Below are 17,094 nucleotides of genomic sequence, written 5' to 3' on the forward strand. Positions count from 1 at the left end.
GCAACACCCATCGTTCCAGTCATGAAGAAAACATTGAATAATGATAAACCTGAAGAACAGAGAAAAATTCGCATCTGTGGAGACTTCAAGGTGACTGTAAACCCAGTCCTTCACACGGTACAGTATCCTCTTCCGAGGATAGAAGATATTTTCGCCTCACTATCCGGAGGGAAACGTTTCACCAAAATTGACTTGGCACAGGCATATCTACAGATGGAGGTTGAAGAGGCCTCTAAAAAATATCTCACGATAAATACACGCAAAGGTCTGTACCAGTACAATCGACTGGTTTTCGGAGTAGCATCCGCTCCAGCTATCTGGCAAAGAGCTATGGAGCAAGTCCTCCAAGGGATTCCGGGGACTCAATGCTACCTAGACGACATCCTTGTAACAGGAGAAAACAACAACGAGCACCTTGCCAATTTGGAGCAGGTGCTCACTAGGCTGAGAGAATGGGGCCTACGAGCAAATCGCCCCAAGTGCGAATTTTTCCAAAATCAAATGTCATATTGTGGCCACATCTATATATATATAAACGAGTCGATCTGTCTGTCTGTCCTTCTGTCTGTCCTCACGTGTGCGTCTGTCCGGCTATGCGCTCGAAAGTTATAGAGCGTACCTATGCGCGCGTTACCTCCGAAGAAAGCTTACGCTTCCGGGACGCTCATAAGCGTATTTACTTTTCGGTCGGACGAAAATTGTTCGCGCCTTATGCAAAAAACCTTCAAAATTAAACTCATTATCTGCTACTTAGCATTGATTGACTGACATCAAGGTTCCACCAATCCTGTGCTGTCACGATTGACCAATCCTACAGTACGGTCCCCTGATGGTTGGCCAATCGGTGTGTGTGTGTGGGCGGGACTAATCGTTTTCATCTCAGGGACCTGGCAGCCATTGTTTCACTGCCATTACTTCAGCTTCCAGCTCAAACTACTTTGATCATCCAGCTTTGAAAAAGTTAGTATCTCTTTTAAAAATAACATAAGATTTACCAAAAACGTTTTATAAGTACTTTCACTTTCATCTTTCAAGGTATTAAAAGGTAGAAATGTTGCCCGGCAGCAGATTCACAAAGGGACACAGACAGGGCCCAAAAGCCTGGGACTCGATTTAAAATGTTGCCCGGCACCAGATTCACAGAGGGACACAGAGAGGCCCCAAAGCCTGGCACTCGATTTAAACCGCCCGGCCCAAAACAGCCCTGGCAAAGCCGGGCTCCCCCCAGCTAGTAATTAATAAGGAAGGGTTGCATAAGTCACCTGAAAAAATTGAAGCGGTCATAAAAGCCCCAGCACCTGAAAATGTTTCACAATTAAGGTAGTTCCTGGGATTAATAAATTACTATCATGAATTTTTCCCGAACTTATCAACTCTTCTACACCCTCTTAATGAACTGCTACAAACAGGAGTAATTTGGAAATGGAGCGAAGACTGTAAACGTGCCTTCCATAAATGCAAAGACTTAATCACGTCTAAAGAAGTTTTGGCTCATTACAACCCATCACTGCCAATCAGACTGGCGTGCGATGCACCCCCTTATGGCGTAGGAGCAGTATTATCACATAAATTCCCTGATGGCTCAGAACGGCCGATAGCTTTTGCGTCACGCTCATTGAACTCAGCTGACCGTAACTATGCCCAGATCGACAGGGAAGCACTCAGCCTGGTATGGTGAGTGAAGAAATTCAACCATTACCTACACGGACAAAAATTTACCTTGTTGACTGACCATCAACCCCTCATTTCCATATTCAACCCTAAAAAGGGTGTTCCCATTATGACAGCGCAAAGGCTACAGAGGTGGTCCCTTTTTCTAGGGGCACACCAATACAACATAGAATACAAAGGATCAAAACAGCATGGGAATGCTGACGGGTTATCACGCCTACCGTTGCCAACGGTAGAAGAGGCACCTATAGTAGACCCAGTGGAGATGTTCCACTCTACCATAGTCGAATGTCTACCAGTAACAAATTCTGCCATTGAAAGGGAAACTAGAAATGACCCGACTCTCTCACGAGTCTACGATTTAACAGTGAAGGGATGGCCAGCACATGGCAAACCACTGTTGCCAGCATTCTCGTGTAATACCCACTGGAAATGTTATGTACGCTAAGTATGGTTATCAATCTTTAACTTAGACACTGTATTATCATTGTTATAAATCCCTGGGTTAAAGTTGCCCATGTGAAGGTACGGCAAGAACTTTTAAGGACACAATGTGACTAAGAGCATACTTTCCATAATTCTGCACCAGTATCAACTGTTGCAGACAGTGAGGCTGCGCAGTCTCCAGGCAGAAACCCCAGGAGGAAGGGGTGGAGTCGGGGTTTTTCGAGCGGGAAAAAGAGGAGCGACTGGAAGAGAAGAGGGCAGGAGCTCTGAAAAGAGGGCTCAGGAGGCAAATGGCTGCCGCATCCCGTCCCGGGCTTCCAAAATCGGCCGCCACCCTTCGTATTAGTAGCACTGCATCCTGAACTGGCTGGCTGCAAGTCACCAGTACCGGGGGATCGTCGTCTGAACCCAGATCTGCAAGGCAGAGGTCTGGGGAGAGCTGCTTGCCTCGTGCTGATGGGGATCTACTTGGAAAAGCTGCAGAGAGAGAGAGAGAGTCACCAACTCCAGCTGCTGCTGTGTGCTCTGCATCCAGAACTCAAAGTGGGATTCAGTGATCGTGAAGAGAATTCAACGAAGGGGTTCGGAGTCGTAAGTCTTGCAGACATTATACATACCATGAGCTCCAACTTAAGCGCGCCAACGAAAGAGTGCACCCGAATTTGGACACGGACAGATTCTCCTTTGAATCCATGTAAATGGAGAATGTATGTTTATTATGTCCAGATTCATTCTAATGCATGCAAATGTCTAATTTAGTTCATTGACCTGTAATCTTCTTATACTGTCTGATGTTAAAACTATAAAGTAAGATAATTAGAATTAAGCCATTGTAGTAGTGATCTCCTTACTGGACTATAGAATACTGTCTACAACAGAGACCACATCTCACATATATCTAGAGAACCGTGAAGGGGTTACACTCGCAAAGAAGAGAACAGCTGTCAGTGTGCCGAGGAACCTTGATGTGTGGATCCAGAGTGGTGATTCCACCCAAACTCCAGGATAAAGTTCTAAAGGAGCTTCACGAGGGGCATCTGGGTGGAGTGAAAATGAAGAACCTAGCCAGGGCATTTGTATGGTGGCCAGGTATCGATGGAGACATTGAAGAAATGACCAAGAGCTGCCTAGGATGCCAGAAGGTCCAAAACGCTCCACCCCAAGCCCCTCTACATCCATGGGAGTGGCCCTCATCTCCCTGGCAAAGGGTACACATCGACTTTGCTGGTCCATTTATGGACTTAATGTTCTTAATCGCGGTTGATGCACACTCCAAGTGGCCGGAGGTAATAAAGATGTCCTCCACCACCACGGAAAAAACTATCACAGTATTAAGGACCATATTTGCCAGGAATGGGCTGCTGGAACAGATCTGTTCTGATAATGGACCGCAATTTGTGTCCGAAGAATTCAGGAAGTTCTTAAAAAACAATGGGGTTAAGCACTACACGTCCGCCCCATACCATCCCGCCACCAATGGATTGGCTGAAAGGTTTGTCCGGACCTTCAAGAAGGCCATAAAGGCCATGGGTAATGAAGACATAAAACTTCAGCACAAGGTGGATAACTTCTTGTTCGCATACAGGAATGCAACACATATGGTTACAAACCAAACTCCCGCCATGATGTTCTTCAATAGAAGCCTAAGATGCCGGCTGGATTTGATCAAGCCCAACATCAGAAGGGGCGTGGAGAACCGGCAATTTCAAGGCATGAATGAAAGGCCAACTAGAACCTTCCAGATAGGTCAACAAGTTTTGGCCCGGGACTACCGTACCGAGAAATGGCAGCCTGGAACTATCTGCACACGACTAGGACCGCTGATGTATACCGTGGACATCGGAGAAAGCATAATAAGGCGCCATGCTGACCAAATCATAGAGTCATCCAAAAAGGGACAACCTACACCACAACTCTATACACCTAACGATGAAGTAGAGATACCCATATCTACCTCTGATCCGGTGATACTGGAACCCGATGAACCCGACACTGGCATTCAAGCCGATTCAGCCTTGCCAAAAGAACCTACTACACCACCAGAAACTACTACACCACCGAGGCGTTATCCGGATCGAGTCAGGAAGCCTCCAGAGAGACTGACTTATAATTAATTAACTGCAGCAATGTGTAGATTATTTTTCTTGTAACATGTAATTAATGATTACTTAAAATATTATGTACTGGTTGGCTAAAAGGGGAGGAATTGTAGTGTATGTGCCTTTAAGTGCCCCAGGTGTGCTGTAATGCCGGTAATGGCCACTTGGGCTATATAAGCCTGTATATTGTGTTGTATCAGTTAGTTCCCCTCCAGACTTTGTTTAGTAAACACCTATGAAACCAACTCCTGTCTTCAGTGTCTCTATCAACACACAGACACAACAGATTCCACATCATCAGAGCTAATATCCTTCCTTACAATTGTGTTAATCCCTTCTTTAACCAGTAAAGCTACCCCACCTCCCTTTCCTTTCTGCCTATCTTTCCTGACTATCGAATACCCCTGGATGTTGATTTCCCAGCCTTGGCCATCCTTGAGCCACGTTTCCATAATCCCAACCAAATCATATTCGTTTACCTCTATTTGCACAGCCAATTCATCCACCTTATTACGAATGCTCCTCGCATTAAAACACAAAGCCTTCAGGCTTATTTTTTTAACACTCTTAGACCTATTAGAATTATTATTTACTGTGGCCATGTTTGATTTAAACCGTTGATTTCTCTGACTGCCACTTTTGTTTTTCTCCTTCCTTTCTTTTGCTTTTATCCTTGTTTCCCTTTCCTCTGTCCCCCTGCTCAGGTTCCCAACCCCCTGCCATCTTAGTTTAAACCCTCCCCCAGAGCACTAGAAAACACACCCCCTAGGACATCAGTTCCAGCCCTGCCCAGGTGCAAACCATTCGGTTTGAACTGGTCCCACCTCCCCCAGAACCGGTTCCAATGTCCCAGGAACTTGAATCCCTCCCCCTGGCACCATTCCTCTAGCCACATATTTAGCTGAAATATCCTTCTATTTCTACTCTGACTAGCACATGGCACTGGTCGCAATCCTGAGATTACTACCTTTGAGGTCCTATTTTTTAATTTACCTCCTAACTCCCTATATTCAGTTTTCAGGACCTCATCCCAGTTTTTACCTATATCGTTGATACCTATATGCACCACGACAACTGGCTGTTCACCCTCCCCTTCCAAAATGTTCTGCAGCTGCTCTGAGACATCCTTGACCCTTGCACCAGGGAGGCAACACGCCATCCTGGAGTGCCGTTTGCGGCCGCAGAAACGCCTATCTATTCCCCTTATAATAGAATCCCCTATTACTATAGCTCTACCCCTCTTTTTCCTCCTGTCCTGTGCAGCAGAGCCACCCCTGGTTCCAGGAAGTTGGCTGCTGCTGCCTTCCTCTGATAAGCCATCCCCCCCAACAGTATTCAAAGTGGTATATCTGTTTGAGAGGGTGATGTCCACAGGGGACCACTGCACGACCTGCCTGCACCTAGTACTCTGCCTGTTGGTCACCCATTCCCTTCCTGTCTGTCCAACCTCTACCTGCGGTGTGTCCAACTCACTAAACGTGCTATTCACGACGTCCTCAGCATCGTGAATGCTCCAGTATGCATCCAATCGCAGCTCCAGCACCGCAATGCGATTTGTCAGTAGCTGCAGCTGGATACCCTTCCTGCACACGTAGTTGTCAGGGACACAGGAAGTGTCCCTGAGTTCCCACATAGCGCAGGAGGAGCATACCACGTGGCCAGGCTGTCCTGCCATGACTTACCCTTTAATTAATTGAAATTAAATTAAATCAACCAATCCCACCAATTACACTACAGTTAAATGGTTTACCAACAGTCCCCATTACACCAGAGTGACCTTAGTAACTATAAACCACAGAGTTAAAGTTTAAAAAGAGAGAAATACTCACCAACCAATCACCTACCTGCTTTCTGGTGACATCACACTTCAATTACTTTTTACTTCTCTCCCTCCCTCTGAGCTCGGAGACTGCAGATTAGTATGCCTACCTGGACTCTGGCACTTTTATCCCGTCTCTCGGCCCTCGTTCCTCGCAGGTCCGCACTGCCGCCGCCTCCGCTGCTGCTGTGGGGCCTACCTGGACTCTGGCACTTTTATCCCACCTCTCGGCCCTCATTCCTTGCAGGTCCGCACTGCTGCTGCCTCCGCTGCTGCCAAGAAATGGGCAGTATTTAGACTAAAAATGGTTAAGCAGCATCAGTTGAAAATCTTCTAGGCTGCACGTAAAATTTGTCCTCACTCCTTATTAAAATGATTGCAGTCATGATTCTCATCTAAAAACCCAAGCTCATTGGCGTTACACTAAAAAGATGGACCAATATTGGGGGCAGTCTAAACGCAAGTAATGATTGCCACAGGCTTTTTTCACTGCTTAGCGGGGAGGTTCATTGATGCTGCAGCACCTCATTCTCAGCATTGTTGGGTGTGCAGCTGCCTCAACAACCATAAGAAGAAGGACAAGCAGAAGGCGCACTTATTTACAAATCCTGATGCCAGATCGCCACCCCACGGAGAGAGCCCGGAGGTTTTCCGATGAAAATTTGGAGGCATTGGTTTTAGCGGTGGAGAGAAGGCAGGCAGTCCTATACCCGGCAACTGGCAGGAGGCTCTCGCCACAAGCCTGTTGTACTGTGTGGAAGGAGTTGATACACCATGTCTCGGGCAGCACTGTGGTCCCCAGGACCCACACAGTGCAGGAAGAAGGTTAACAAGCTCACATGGGTGGTCAGGCTGAGTGAAGGCTTCAACAAATGCTACATATCACCATCTGTACCACAGGCTTCACACACTGCTCAATGCACCACACCCCCAGCACTCACCCACCAACAATCTCCACCTACCAACACTTACATCCACATCTCACACCTTGCACACAATGACAGCTATTCAACTATGGCAGGCACAAGGGTCATTAGTTATTAGAATTCATGTGATGTGTGTGATATGTTTATAGATAAATGGGGTGAAATTGGTTATCGCCCCGTTTGGGACACTAACTTTTGAAATTTTGAAAATGTAGCGCCAGGCGCTAAGGATTCTGAATTTCTATTAAATTGGGTGTTAGCGCCCCGTGAAGGAAGTGGGGATCTAAATCAAGCGCTAATGACCTCAGTGGGGTGCTACGGGGCGCTACTAGCAGAGCGCTAATGAATTTCAGGTGCAATGCATTCAGCAATGATCCTTCACACTGGTTCCTTCCAGCTCTTAAAGGGGAGGTTGCATCATTGTGCAGATGCTCATTTTCAACAATGCTGGATTTGAGGCAAACTGCAAGCAACTGAATCCCCTGATGGCTATGGCTGTTCCTACTCCCAGGGACAGAGCTGGTCGAGGGCGTCCTGGCCATCTGTAGTCTGTGGCACCGACACTCATCAGCTTTCCACCAGCCCTGCTACAGCCACTGGGGAGACACTACATAAGAGCACTAGATTAGGAAAGGGCACTATAAAGAGGAGAGGCCAGGGTTTGCACATGGGTGATTAGTCAAAGGCCCAGAAATTTGGGTCTCCACGGGTGAGTACGCACGGGGTACTCACCCGTAGACCCAATGGAAGAGCCAGTTTCATACATGCACTGCGCATGCGTGGGAAACCGGCACTTCTGTTCCCCTGAACGAAGGGGTTCAGAGGTCGAACGCGTGCGCGGGAGAGGCAGCGTGTGCGCATTGAACTTACGTTTTTTTTGCAGGTTTTCCCGGAAGGGTAAGCCTCCAGAAGTTAGAAATGTAAAAAGCAGGCGTAAGGCCTGCTTTTTACAAGGTAAGTGGTGAATTAATTAAAATTAAAAAAAAATTTCCACAGGTTTATTATTTTTAAATACTTTAAAGAAAGGTAAGTTTATTTTTCGCCCCATTAGAAAATAAAATAATTTTTTTCAATAGTAATTTTTTTTAAATAGTTATTTCATGTAATTTATAGTTTATTTAAAAAATGTGATTATAAAAAAAAATGTATTTCAAGATTTAGTGATGTTATGGGGCCCGTAGTATTTCTAAGTTTTGACAGGTCTTCCTGTCAGACTTATGAATGGAGCATTCCCTGCTCCGATTGGCTCCCCATGGCCCACGTGATCCCAGGGGACGCATCGAACTAAGTGCGCCCCTGGGATACGCAAGCAGTGCGCGCCGGCAGCTGAAGCAGGTCCTGGATCGGAATTCCACGGGGGCCCACAGCTCAACGGCCAGCGCGCAAGGTAAGTGCAGATCGGGGGCTTGCACCTACGGGAAGCCCCCGACCCGAATTTCTGGGCCAATATTGTTCTTGTCTATATGTGATTAATGGTTTTTGATAAATTTATTACTGGAATGTTGTACATTTGGTGCGGTGTCTCATTTCAGTTCTGGGGTGTGGCATGGAATTGCAAAGTGATAGAATGATGGCGACGTGCTCAGCAACTGGAAAAAGGACTCAAAGTCACTGAAAATGACGTCTGATGAAGCAGTCACGGACCGACCTTGCAGAACGCCGATTGAGTGGCTGCCTCCTCCATCTTGCTGCTGTTCATCCTCCTGTTCCTCCTGCTCCTCCTCCTCCTCCTCCTCCTCCTGAGGTGGTGTGGCTATGCCTGGTGGCGCCCTCATGATGGCCAAGTTGTGCAGCATGCAGCAGACGATGACAAAAAGTGACACCCGCTCAGCCGAGTACTGGAGGGCTACTCCCGAGCGGTCAAAGCAGCGGAACAGTTGTTTGAGCACTCCGATGGTCTACTCAATGATGTTTCTTGTGACAGCATGGCTCTCATTATATGAGTACTGGTCAGGAGTGTTGGGGTTGCGGAGGGGAGTCATGAGCCAGTTGAAGAGCCCTTGCCTCCCAGCAGCCAGCCGCAAGCTTCATGTGGTAGCTGGAACAGATCTGGCACACTGGTCTGGCGCAGGATGAAGGCATCGTGGCTGCTGCCAGGATGGCGGGCATTGATGGTCAGGATTCGTCGTGTGTGGTCGCACATCAACTGCACATTAAGTGAGTGGTAGCCTTTGCGGTTTCGGAATACTTCAGGATTGTTATGAGGTGCCCGCAAAGCGGCGTGGGTGCAGTCAATGGCGCCCTGCACCATGGAGAAGCCCGCTCTCCTGGCAAAGCCACATGCACGCTCGCGCTGCTTCTCTCTGGTCATGGGGAAGGAAATGTAGTCCCTTCTCCTTCTGTACAGAGCATCTGTGACCTGGTGGATGGAGCAATGGTTGGCAAACTGGGAGATGTTGCAGATGTCACTTATCACACACCGGAATGATCCGCTGGTGTAGAAATTGAGGGCGATGGTGACCTTGACTGCCACTGAGAGAGCCATGGTGGTCCTGATCTCAGGCTCGAGGTCTGGCTGCAGGAGGTGGCAGAGATCTGTGATCACGTCCTTGCTGAAGCGGAGCCTTCTAACACACTGGTCCTCAGTGAAATTCATGTAGGAGACCTGCTGCCGGAATACCCTGGGTGGGTAAGGCCTCCTGTTGAGAGCTCTGTTGGCCCTCCTACCTCTGGCCACACTTTGCACTCTTTCTCTGTGCCTCAGTTGCCTCCGATGTTGATGCTGGAGGGCGAGGTCCAGTGCCAGTATAGCCCCCATGATAGGATCCAAATATTGCACTTTTAAATCTTCCCTCAATGAAACTGAAGAATCATTATGTGCCAGAATACTCGTTAAAATTCAAAACGCTCAAATCGGTCAAAAGGCCTCTTTGCCGATGTGAAACTAACAACGCAGCATTGTTGGCCAACGAAAACTAAACCGGATGTAGACACCTTTAAATAGCGCTCCTCCAGGGGACATCTGACTGAAAACCATCGCCTCTACCCATTGTTAACGGCAGACACACAAGCAGGTGGCAAGAGGGAATTTTTCATCCGGGGCGCTGCACAAGGCAATGACGTCACGATCTCCGGGCGCAGGAGATCTGGGCGCTACATCTTACTACTGCCCCAAAACTCCAGCCGAATTTAGTGGGAGTCGTTGATATCGCTGCGCACGGTCACAAACCCATTAACACCCCGTTAGCGCCCCCGGAGGCACTAACGGGAGGTGCAACGGTACCCAATTTCTAGCCCATGGTTATTAATTGTGTTTGGAATATTGTGTGGTCTCTCTCATTTCACCTTTGCACACAGGAGGACGCAGTGATATGGCGTGAGACAGGGATTGTAAGATGGGGATGTGGTGAGCTACGGGGAGCTGGGGTTTCATTCATGCAAATCGGAGTCTGATGAGCCATTCATGGAAAGCCCGTCCAGAAGGCCGACTGTCTTGCTGCCTTCGCTCCCTCCGCCGTAGATCCTGGAGGGCGAGGACCATTGCCAGTACAGCCCCCATGACCTTTAGCAAGTGTTGTAGGTTGGAGCTTTTCAGAAATAATTATGGGGTTTTGTACTTGCTACAACACTCACTGATACCAAAGAACCTTGAAATGAATAAAGAAAACTGTTCCAGTAGCAGGAAGTAACATTCAACCACTCAAACTTCAAAAACCTGTCAGGTCTGAGTGATTGCTGATGATCTCTTTAAAAAGCATCACTGGCACCGGCTTCCTGCTGTTGCATGCCACCTCAACCTGTCATTGTCTTCTCCAACCAGTAAATTCATTAGCTGCAATGAATTTGGGAGATCGGGCATCAAGTGAGCATTGCACTCTCACTGACGTCATGATCTTCATGATGGCGAGGTCCCTGGTGATCATGTTCAGTGGCAGCACTACTGGCAACACCAATATGGTGTGCCGTGTTGGAACCTGCATCAGGTGACGTTAAACCTCTCAATGGCATTTTAACGCCATCTCGTAGCACTAACGGGTGGCGCAAATCACACAAATTTCTCCCCCCTTGTTTTTTCTACCTCATCTCACAGCTTTACGTTTATTCATGTTGAACCCCATCTGGCACCTTGCTAACCATTGATCTAACTTGCTCAGACTTCTTTGAATTATTGCACATTGGCAAGCATCATTGACACTAGCCCTGAATTTTGTGTCATCTGCAAACTTAAAATATTCCTCTAAACCATTTCTAACAATTATAAACACAGCAATCCCAACACCAACACCTGTGGGACTCTACTGATGACCGGTTTACTCTTTGTCACCTCCCCACCCTTTGTTGTTTACTTCTAAACGAAGGATAAATTCACCCTAATATGATGCTATTTATCCCATGGGCACATATCTTGTGAATCAGTCGCTTCTGTACAATAATGTCAAGTGATTTCCAGACATCCAGCTAGATTAACATTTACTGCCTCAACCCTTATCCATTAGATAAAACCTCCTCAACCAATTCCAGAAAACTGGTCAGTCATGATCTGCCCCTTTTAAACCCCTGCTGACTCTCTTTGATAAGACTGTCCTTCCAGATGACCCCTTATGCTATTCCTCATCAACATCTCAAACACTTTCCCCACAACAAGGGCAAGGTCCAAAGATCTGTAATTTTCAGGTTTTATCCCTTGCCCCTTTTTCTAAAGAATAAGGTCACATTTTCTACTTTCTGATGCATTGGGACATTGCCCAACTCCAATGAACTTTGAAAAGTATCAATGAAAGGATTGGGAATCAACTCAGCCATCTCCATAAGTATCCTTGGATGGAACTTGTCCGAGCCTTGTTGGATTCAGCCTTCTAAACCGATCTACATGATCTTCGCTTGTAAAGTTTTATCAGTCTGCTTTCTCCCTTACACCCTTCTTTAAATGCAGGCTTATCTTCCTTTAAAAATAATCACAAAATACTGATTTGGTTATTAAACAAAACATGTTTGCAAATTTCACTGTGCAAATTCTATAAATGTGCATTAAATATCCAGCCTTCATGGCTTTGGTCTGTGAAAAATCACCATTTGAGCCATTGACAGCATATCTTGTTTGAAGGCCTCTTAGTTCATGAGCTCATAAGTGTACACAGAACCTTTAATGCAGAAAATGATGTGGCATATATTTGTGTTATAATCAGTAACACAATATATTCTGTCTTCTGTACTTCATTCTTATCTTCTGTAATGGTTTCAAGAACATTGTAGAAAATGAAAAGAAAATCATTTAATGACAATATAAAGATATGAAATGTGCACTTCTTTTGTCAAAACAATAATATATTTTGTACCCTCCCAGATCCCAACATGGAGCACTGTCCAGACAACTGTGTGGAAGCAGAAAAATGCAAACAAATTTCATATACGGATCCAATTGTGATTGGTGTGATTGTTGCTGCAATATTTGCCATGCTTTGTGTACTGGTTCTGTTACTTTGGCGCGTAAGTTCCTAATTTCTTTATAACAAATATTGATTAAAATATACTTTATAGATATTAAATAATACAAAGTGAAACAAATGAAATAAAATACAAATAGTTCTAGTGAAGAATTTACCAGATTGTTAAACTGGTTTAAAAAAATGTTGCTCTGAAGAACAAATTGTATGTCCTTTACTGTCCATTTGAAAATGGATACCTGTAAATCATACGCTGTCTGCTTTTTCCTTGCCTGGGATACACTCAAAGAACCTGAGACACATGCATTAAAAAGATTATGGGTTGCCCCATCTATCATACTCCCCTCACCTCCCTCCTCCATGGAAAAGGGATGAGATTCGTAATTTAAAACAAAATCAAAGCAGCTGCCTTCCTTTTCAAGACTTCTGATAACGATTCCTCTGAAATATGAGGTTAATATAAAATAAATTTGGTTTTACCAGTCTTAGACAAGAACCTTAACACGTAAGACAAGGTTTGTCTAATTAAATGTATTAGGGCCCCGACAATCTTTGGGAGTGCAATCCTGGCAGTTCCTCCATGATCATATGAACTGCTCAACTCTGGGATCACACCTACTGCTGAACTCCACTGCTGATGTAGCGGAACTCTGCAGGCTCCGGGAACATCCCATGACGACTGAACATTTGGCACTTTGGGAGCACATCTGCAGCAACCTCCCCTCCCCTCGGAAGCTTGCTAGTCCTTGCGGGGGTGGGGGAGGGGGGGTGCGGGGTGGGGTACTGGGAACTGGGACTGGGCCCCCCACCCCCTCACAACAATGCTCGCCCTGCCCTCTGCAGCCCACCCGTGTCAGTAATTTTCCATATAGCTGTGTAATTCAGTGATTCTCAAACCTTTCTGTCTGGGGGGACGCCCTCCAAATATTGACATATTTCTGGGGACTCCCTGTTCTAACTTCAGAAAAGTTGTGGGAGGCGCCCGATGGAAGACAGTGCAGAGAATGTCTTTTATTAGAGAAACAAAAATAATATGCTAACAGGCACGGTAAAATATAGAAAGCGGATGCCAAATGATCAGACATTTCCAGGATCCACCAGGCTTCCTTGTGAATCGCTAGGGTCCAGGGATCTCTGTTTGAAAATCTAAGTAATAATTCAGAGGAATGTGATTTTTTTTTAAATATCTTAATTTTTAGGTGAAGAAACTCTGCCAACGTGACCAGCCACAGCGACGGCGAGCCCCGAACTCCGTTTATGAAGATATGAACCTGGTTCGAACACAAAGCATGGCACGATAGTTCTCAGATGAATTGTGTTAATTTGACTGGATGTCACGGCCTTGTGCTTTCGATTCACTTTTGCTATGAAAGGTGAAATGTATCCATGGAATTGTAAAATTCTTAATTTTTTACAAATTTATAGTGCCTTCATAATTCTCTTGGCTATGTAAGAGTTTGTTGAATATAAAACATCATTTGTTTTATATTTATAGAATTCGTACAGTGCCAGCATTGTAGAAGCTGTTACTTGTATATGTGTTACATGTATATTATGATTGAACAGTACACCATTGTGTGGGGGGGGAAATTAATTTGTACAGCTCTTTTAGCTCATTAAAAAAAACTCCCTTTCTCTCTGCTCTTCCCTGCCCTCACTGCCTTTAAGTGTCCATGTGCTGTTCCACAGGCAAAAGAGAAAGCCCACATGCCCCTGCTGCCAGGCATCTATCAATGCCACACTTGTAGTACGTCTGTGAGGAGCATCTGATCTTCAATCAGTGCCTCCCTTTAATAGCATAAGGATCTTTAATCAACCTCATGAAGAACAGTGGATGTATATATCTATACGCAAATGTGCTACACCACTCTACCAGTGATTTAAATACCGGAAATACTTATCTGTGATGCTGGACAGCTTGTTCTGTTCCCAGATATTAGCTTCTTTGTTAGTGTGCAGAGAAGCCTAACTCAGTTTATAGCACAAATATCTAAAGGGTTTATACTGAGACTTTCATGAGCCATTCTGTGCCAGAGCTAACAACTTGAAACAAAAAACTCCAGGTTCCCCATCTTTCTATCCTGATGGTGGTCACCTATATAAGGATAGTGTTTCATGGGCTCCAGCAACTCTTGTCATACTTCATCTCACTGAGCCTTCACGTGCGACCCTAGACAGTGTCAGCAGGCTGTTTGACTGTGTAGGGTTGGGAAGATTTATTTTGTGTAGCAAAATCATTGCCCAGGGCACACGGCGCGCGGAGGAAATCTTCCTGTGTGGAGGCAGTGCAGCTGAGAACCATCTTGTCCTGATCTGACAGCCATACCTGCACACGATCCAGCAGGGGCTCGCTGCATTGCATTGGGAGCAGGATTTACAGATACGTTTTTCTTCCTTCCTTGCCCGAGGCCAACTGTAGGGTCAGCCTTACTGTCCGTGCTGAGACCAGCTATTTCAGCACACATTGATCACACTTGGCAGCTTTTGGTATTTGTGTGTCACATCCACACAGTGGAATTGTTCATTTTATCTGGTTCTTGCTACACCTTTTTTGGTGATGTTTGCAACAAAAACGTGTCCAGATTACATCTGCCATTTAGTTAGTTATATGTTTGTGGCTATTCTGTAGTTTGTGGTTATTTCACCATTCATTCTAAACTGCAACGCCCCCTCCAAATTAACGTTCATGTTTCTGGTAACTAGACGTTGGTCCAGGTTCTATTGGCAGGTTCGCCAAAACCTTTTCAGTTGTTAGGTTAAATCTTTCCAGAGTGAGCCATGTTTTCTGAAATGAATGTGAAAATCTGCATTGTAATTATCAGATTATTTCTTGTTCACATAAATCAATTGTGTGAGTTTAAATTCAAGGGTGCCAGGACTTTGCCAGAATTAATGGAAACTCTAATAAAATAAAGTCATGCGACTTACTGAAAAGTTCTCATTTAAAAATGAAAATGGTTGTACAACTTTAAACCATGAAAATAATTTTAAACATAGAAACTGTAGAAGGTTTATCGCAATTATGATTTTATGATTCTGATAATTCTCATCTTCAATTTCTCTCCCTCTTATTACTGCTGTTATTGCTCCTTTGAACTTTTCCTTTAATTCTCCTTAATCTCCAGATTTGCTGCCCCTACGCCCTTCCTCCTGGCTGAATTCCCTTCACCCTCCCTCATATTGAAACAAGATTCATAGTAACCTCTGCTCTCATTTTTTCCCACAATATCAAAATCGTGGAATTTCTTAACTCCCTTCGTCTTTCCTTCCTTCTACAATCTAATGGTTTTCTTAAAACCTAAGCCCGGTATCTCCTTATCCTGCTTCTCAGGATCTTTTCAACCTTGCTGGTTCCTTGCACAAGTCTCCTTGGACCTTTACCAGGTTTCTCAATTTAACAAACAAAGCTAAATCTCAGCTGCAGCATGATATTAAAACAAAACTCTGTGGCAAGGCATACAAACTGAGTCCACGAGTGCCTTCTTACAGTTTGGCTTGTTTTACAAGCCTGTTAGCAAGATCTTTTGTTCTTAAAAACGGATGCAGAGTAAAACTGAATTATGAAACAATGTCATGAATACCTTGATGGAAACTGTAATGTATATACCTTTAAGGGGGTAACTATCTTTTACAGCTCATGTATACTGCAGTACTGGCAGTAACCACACCTGTATATAGCACTGAGTAGTAATCTGTACAGATCAGTTCCACTATGAGCCATGTTGAGTAAACACCTGTTGTACCGTTCTCCTGCAGTCTGTGTCTTATTATACACAGACACAACATTGGCGACAAGGCAAGTTCGAACCAACCTGCAACTCTGCATCACCTCCCGGGGATTCGTTCCTGGAGATCAGTGGATTGGAGGTCACGGTCAGAGACTCGGGCGTCGACCACGGGCAACCGCCCAGTCATCCAGCAGAGACTCGAGAATTGTGGGGGAGGCTGTCGAGAGCCAGGCTTGGCTTTCCAGTCGAGGTGGTCCAGCGAAACGGGCTGGCAACAGGTAGTGCGCAGACCCTTTCCGGACAGCGGCGGGCTAGAGCCCGACCGAGCGGCACAGCAAAGGGCCGAGCAGCGTCGACGGGGAAGAGAGAGGGCAGAGCGCACAGGGCGCTGCCGGTGTTCAGGGGCCGAACAGCGTCGAAGAGAGGGAGAGAGAGACACGCAGAAACCCGCGAGGCGCCGCCATTGCCACGAGGACCGCCGAGAGCGGCGTTGGCAGCAGCGCAGGAGAAGCGTGCGAAACCTACAGGGCGCCGCCATTCCACGAGAACCGCCGGGAGTGGCATTGGCAGCAACGGGGGAGGAAGGAAAGCGCGGGAGACGCCATTTTAAGCCATTGGGAGACGCCATTTTAAACCACACCCAAAATGCCGAAGAGTGGCAGTACCACCGCATTTGACAATGAAGTCGAAGATTGGACTACATATGTCGAACAAATAGAGGTATACTGCAAGGCAGATGAGGTGTCAGATGACAAGAAAGCGTCGGTATTGTTAAATTTAATGGGTGCAAAGACGTATGGTTTATTATGAAATCTAGTAACCCCAACGAAGCCAATGGAAAAGAGTTTTGAAGACATAGTAACGATACTACAGGAACATTTAAACCCCACACCGCTGCTGATTGCAGAAAGATTCAAGTTTCACAAACGAAACCAGCAATAAGAAGCCTACCAAAGAAAAGTACAAGGAGGTACATAAGATGACGGAGAATAGTTCAGACGAACAAAAGAGTGATAACGA

General features: G+C 45.8%; 1 gene segment (V, D, J or C); it reads left to right on the forward strand.

Annotated features, from left to right (window-relative positions):
* The window catches only part of LOC147102753 (Ig kappa chain V region 12F2-like), a 36,619-nt gene extending 20,526 nt beyond the window's left edge, over positions 1-16,093 (forward strand). The window contains 2 exon segments of the V gene segment in view: positions 12,247-12,389; positions 13,546-16,093. Coding sequence covers positions 12,247-12,389; positions 13,546-13,647 — 245 coding nt within the window.
* Positions 16,094-17,094: the final 1,001 nt, after the last annotated feature.

Source organism: Somniosus microcephalus, chromosome 21 (assembly GCF_052327205.1).
Source record: "Somniosus microcephalus isolate GS21.2 chromosome 21, FLI_Smic_1.0, whole genome shotgun sequence".
In the NCBI taxonomy this organism is placed as follows: domain Eukaryota; kingdom Metazoa; phylum Chordata; class Chondrichthyes; order Squaliformes; family Somniosidae; genus Somniosus; species Somniosus microcephalus.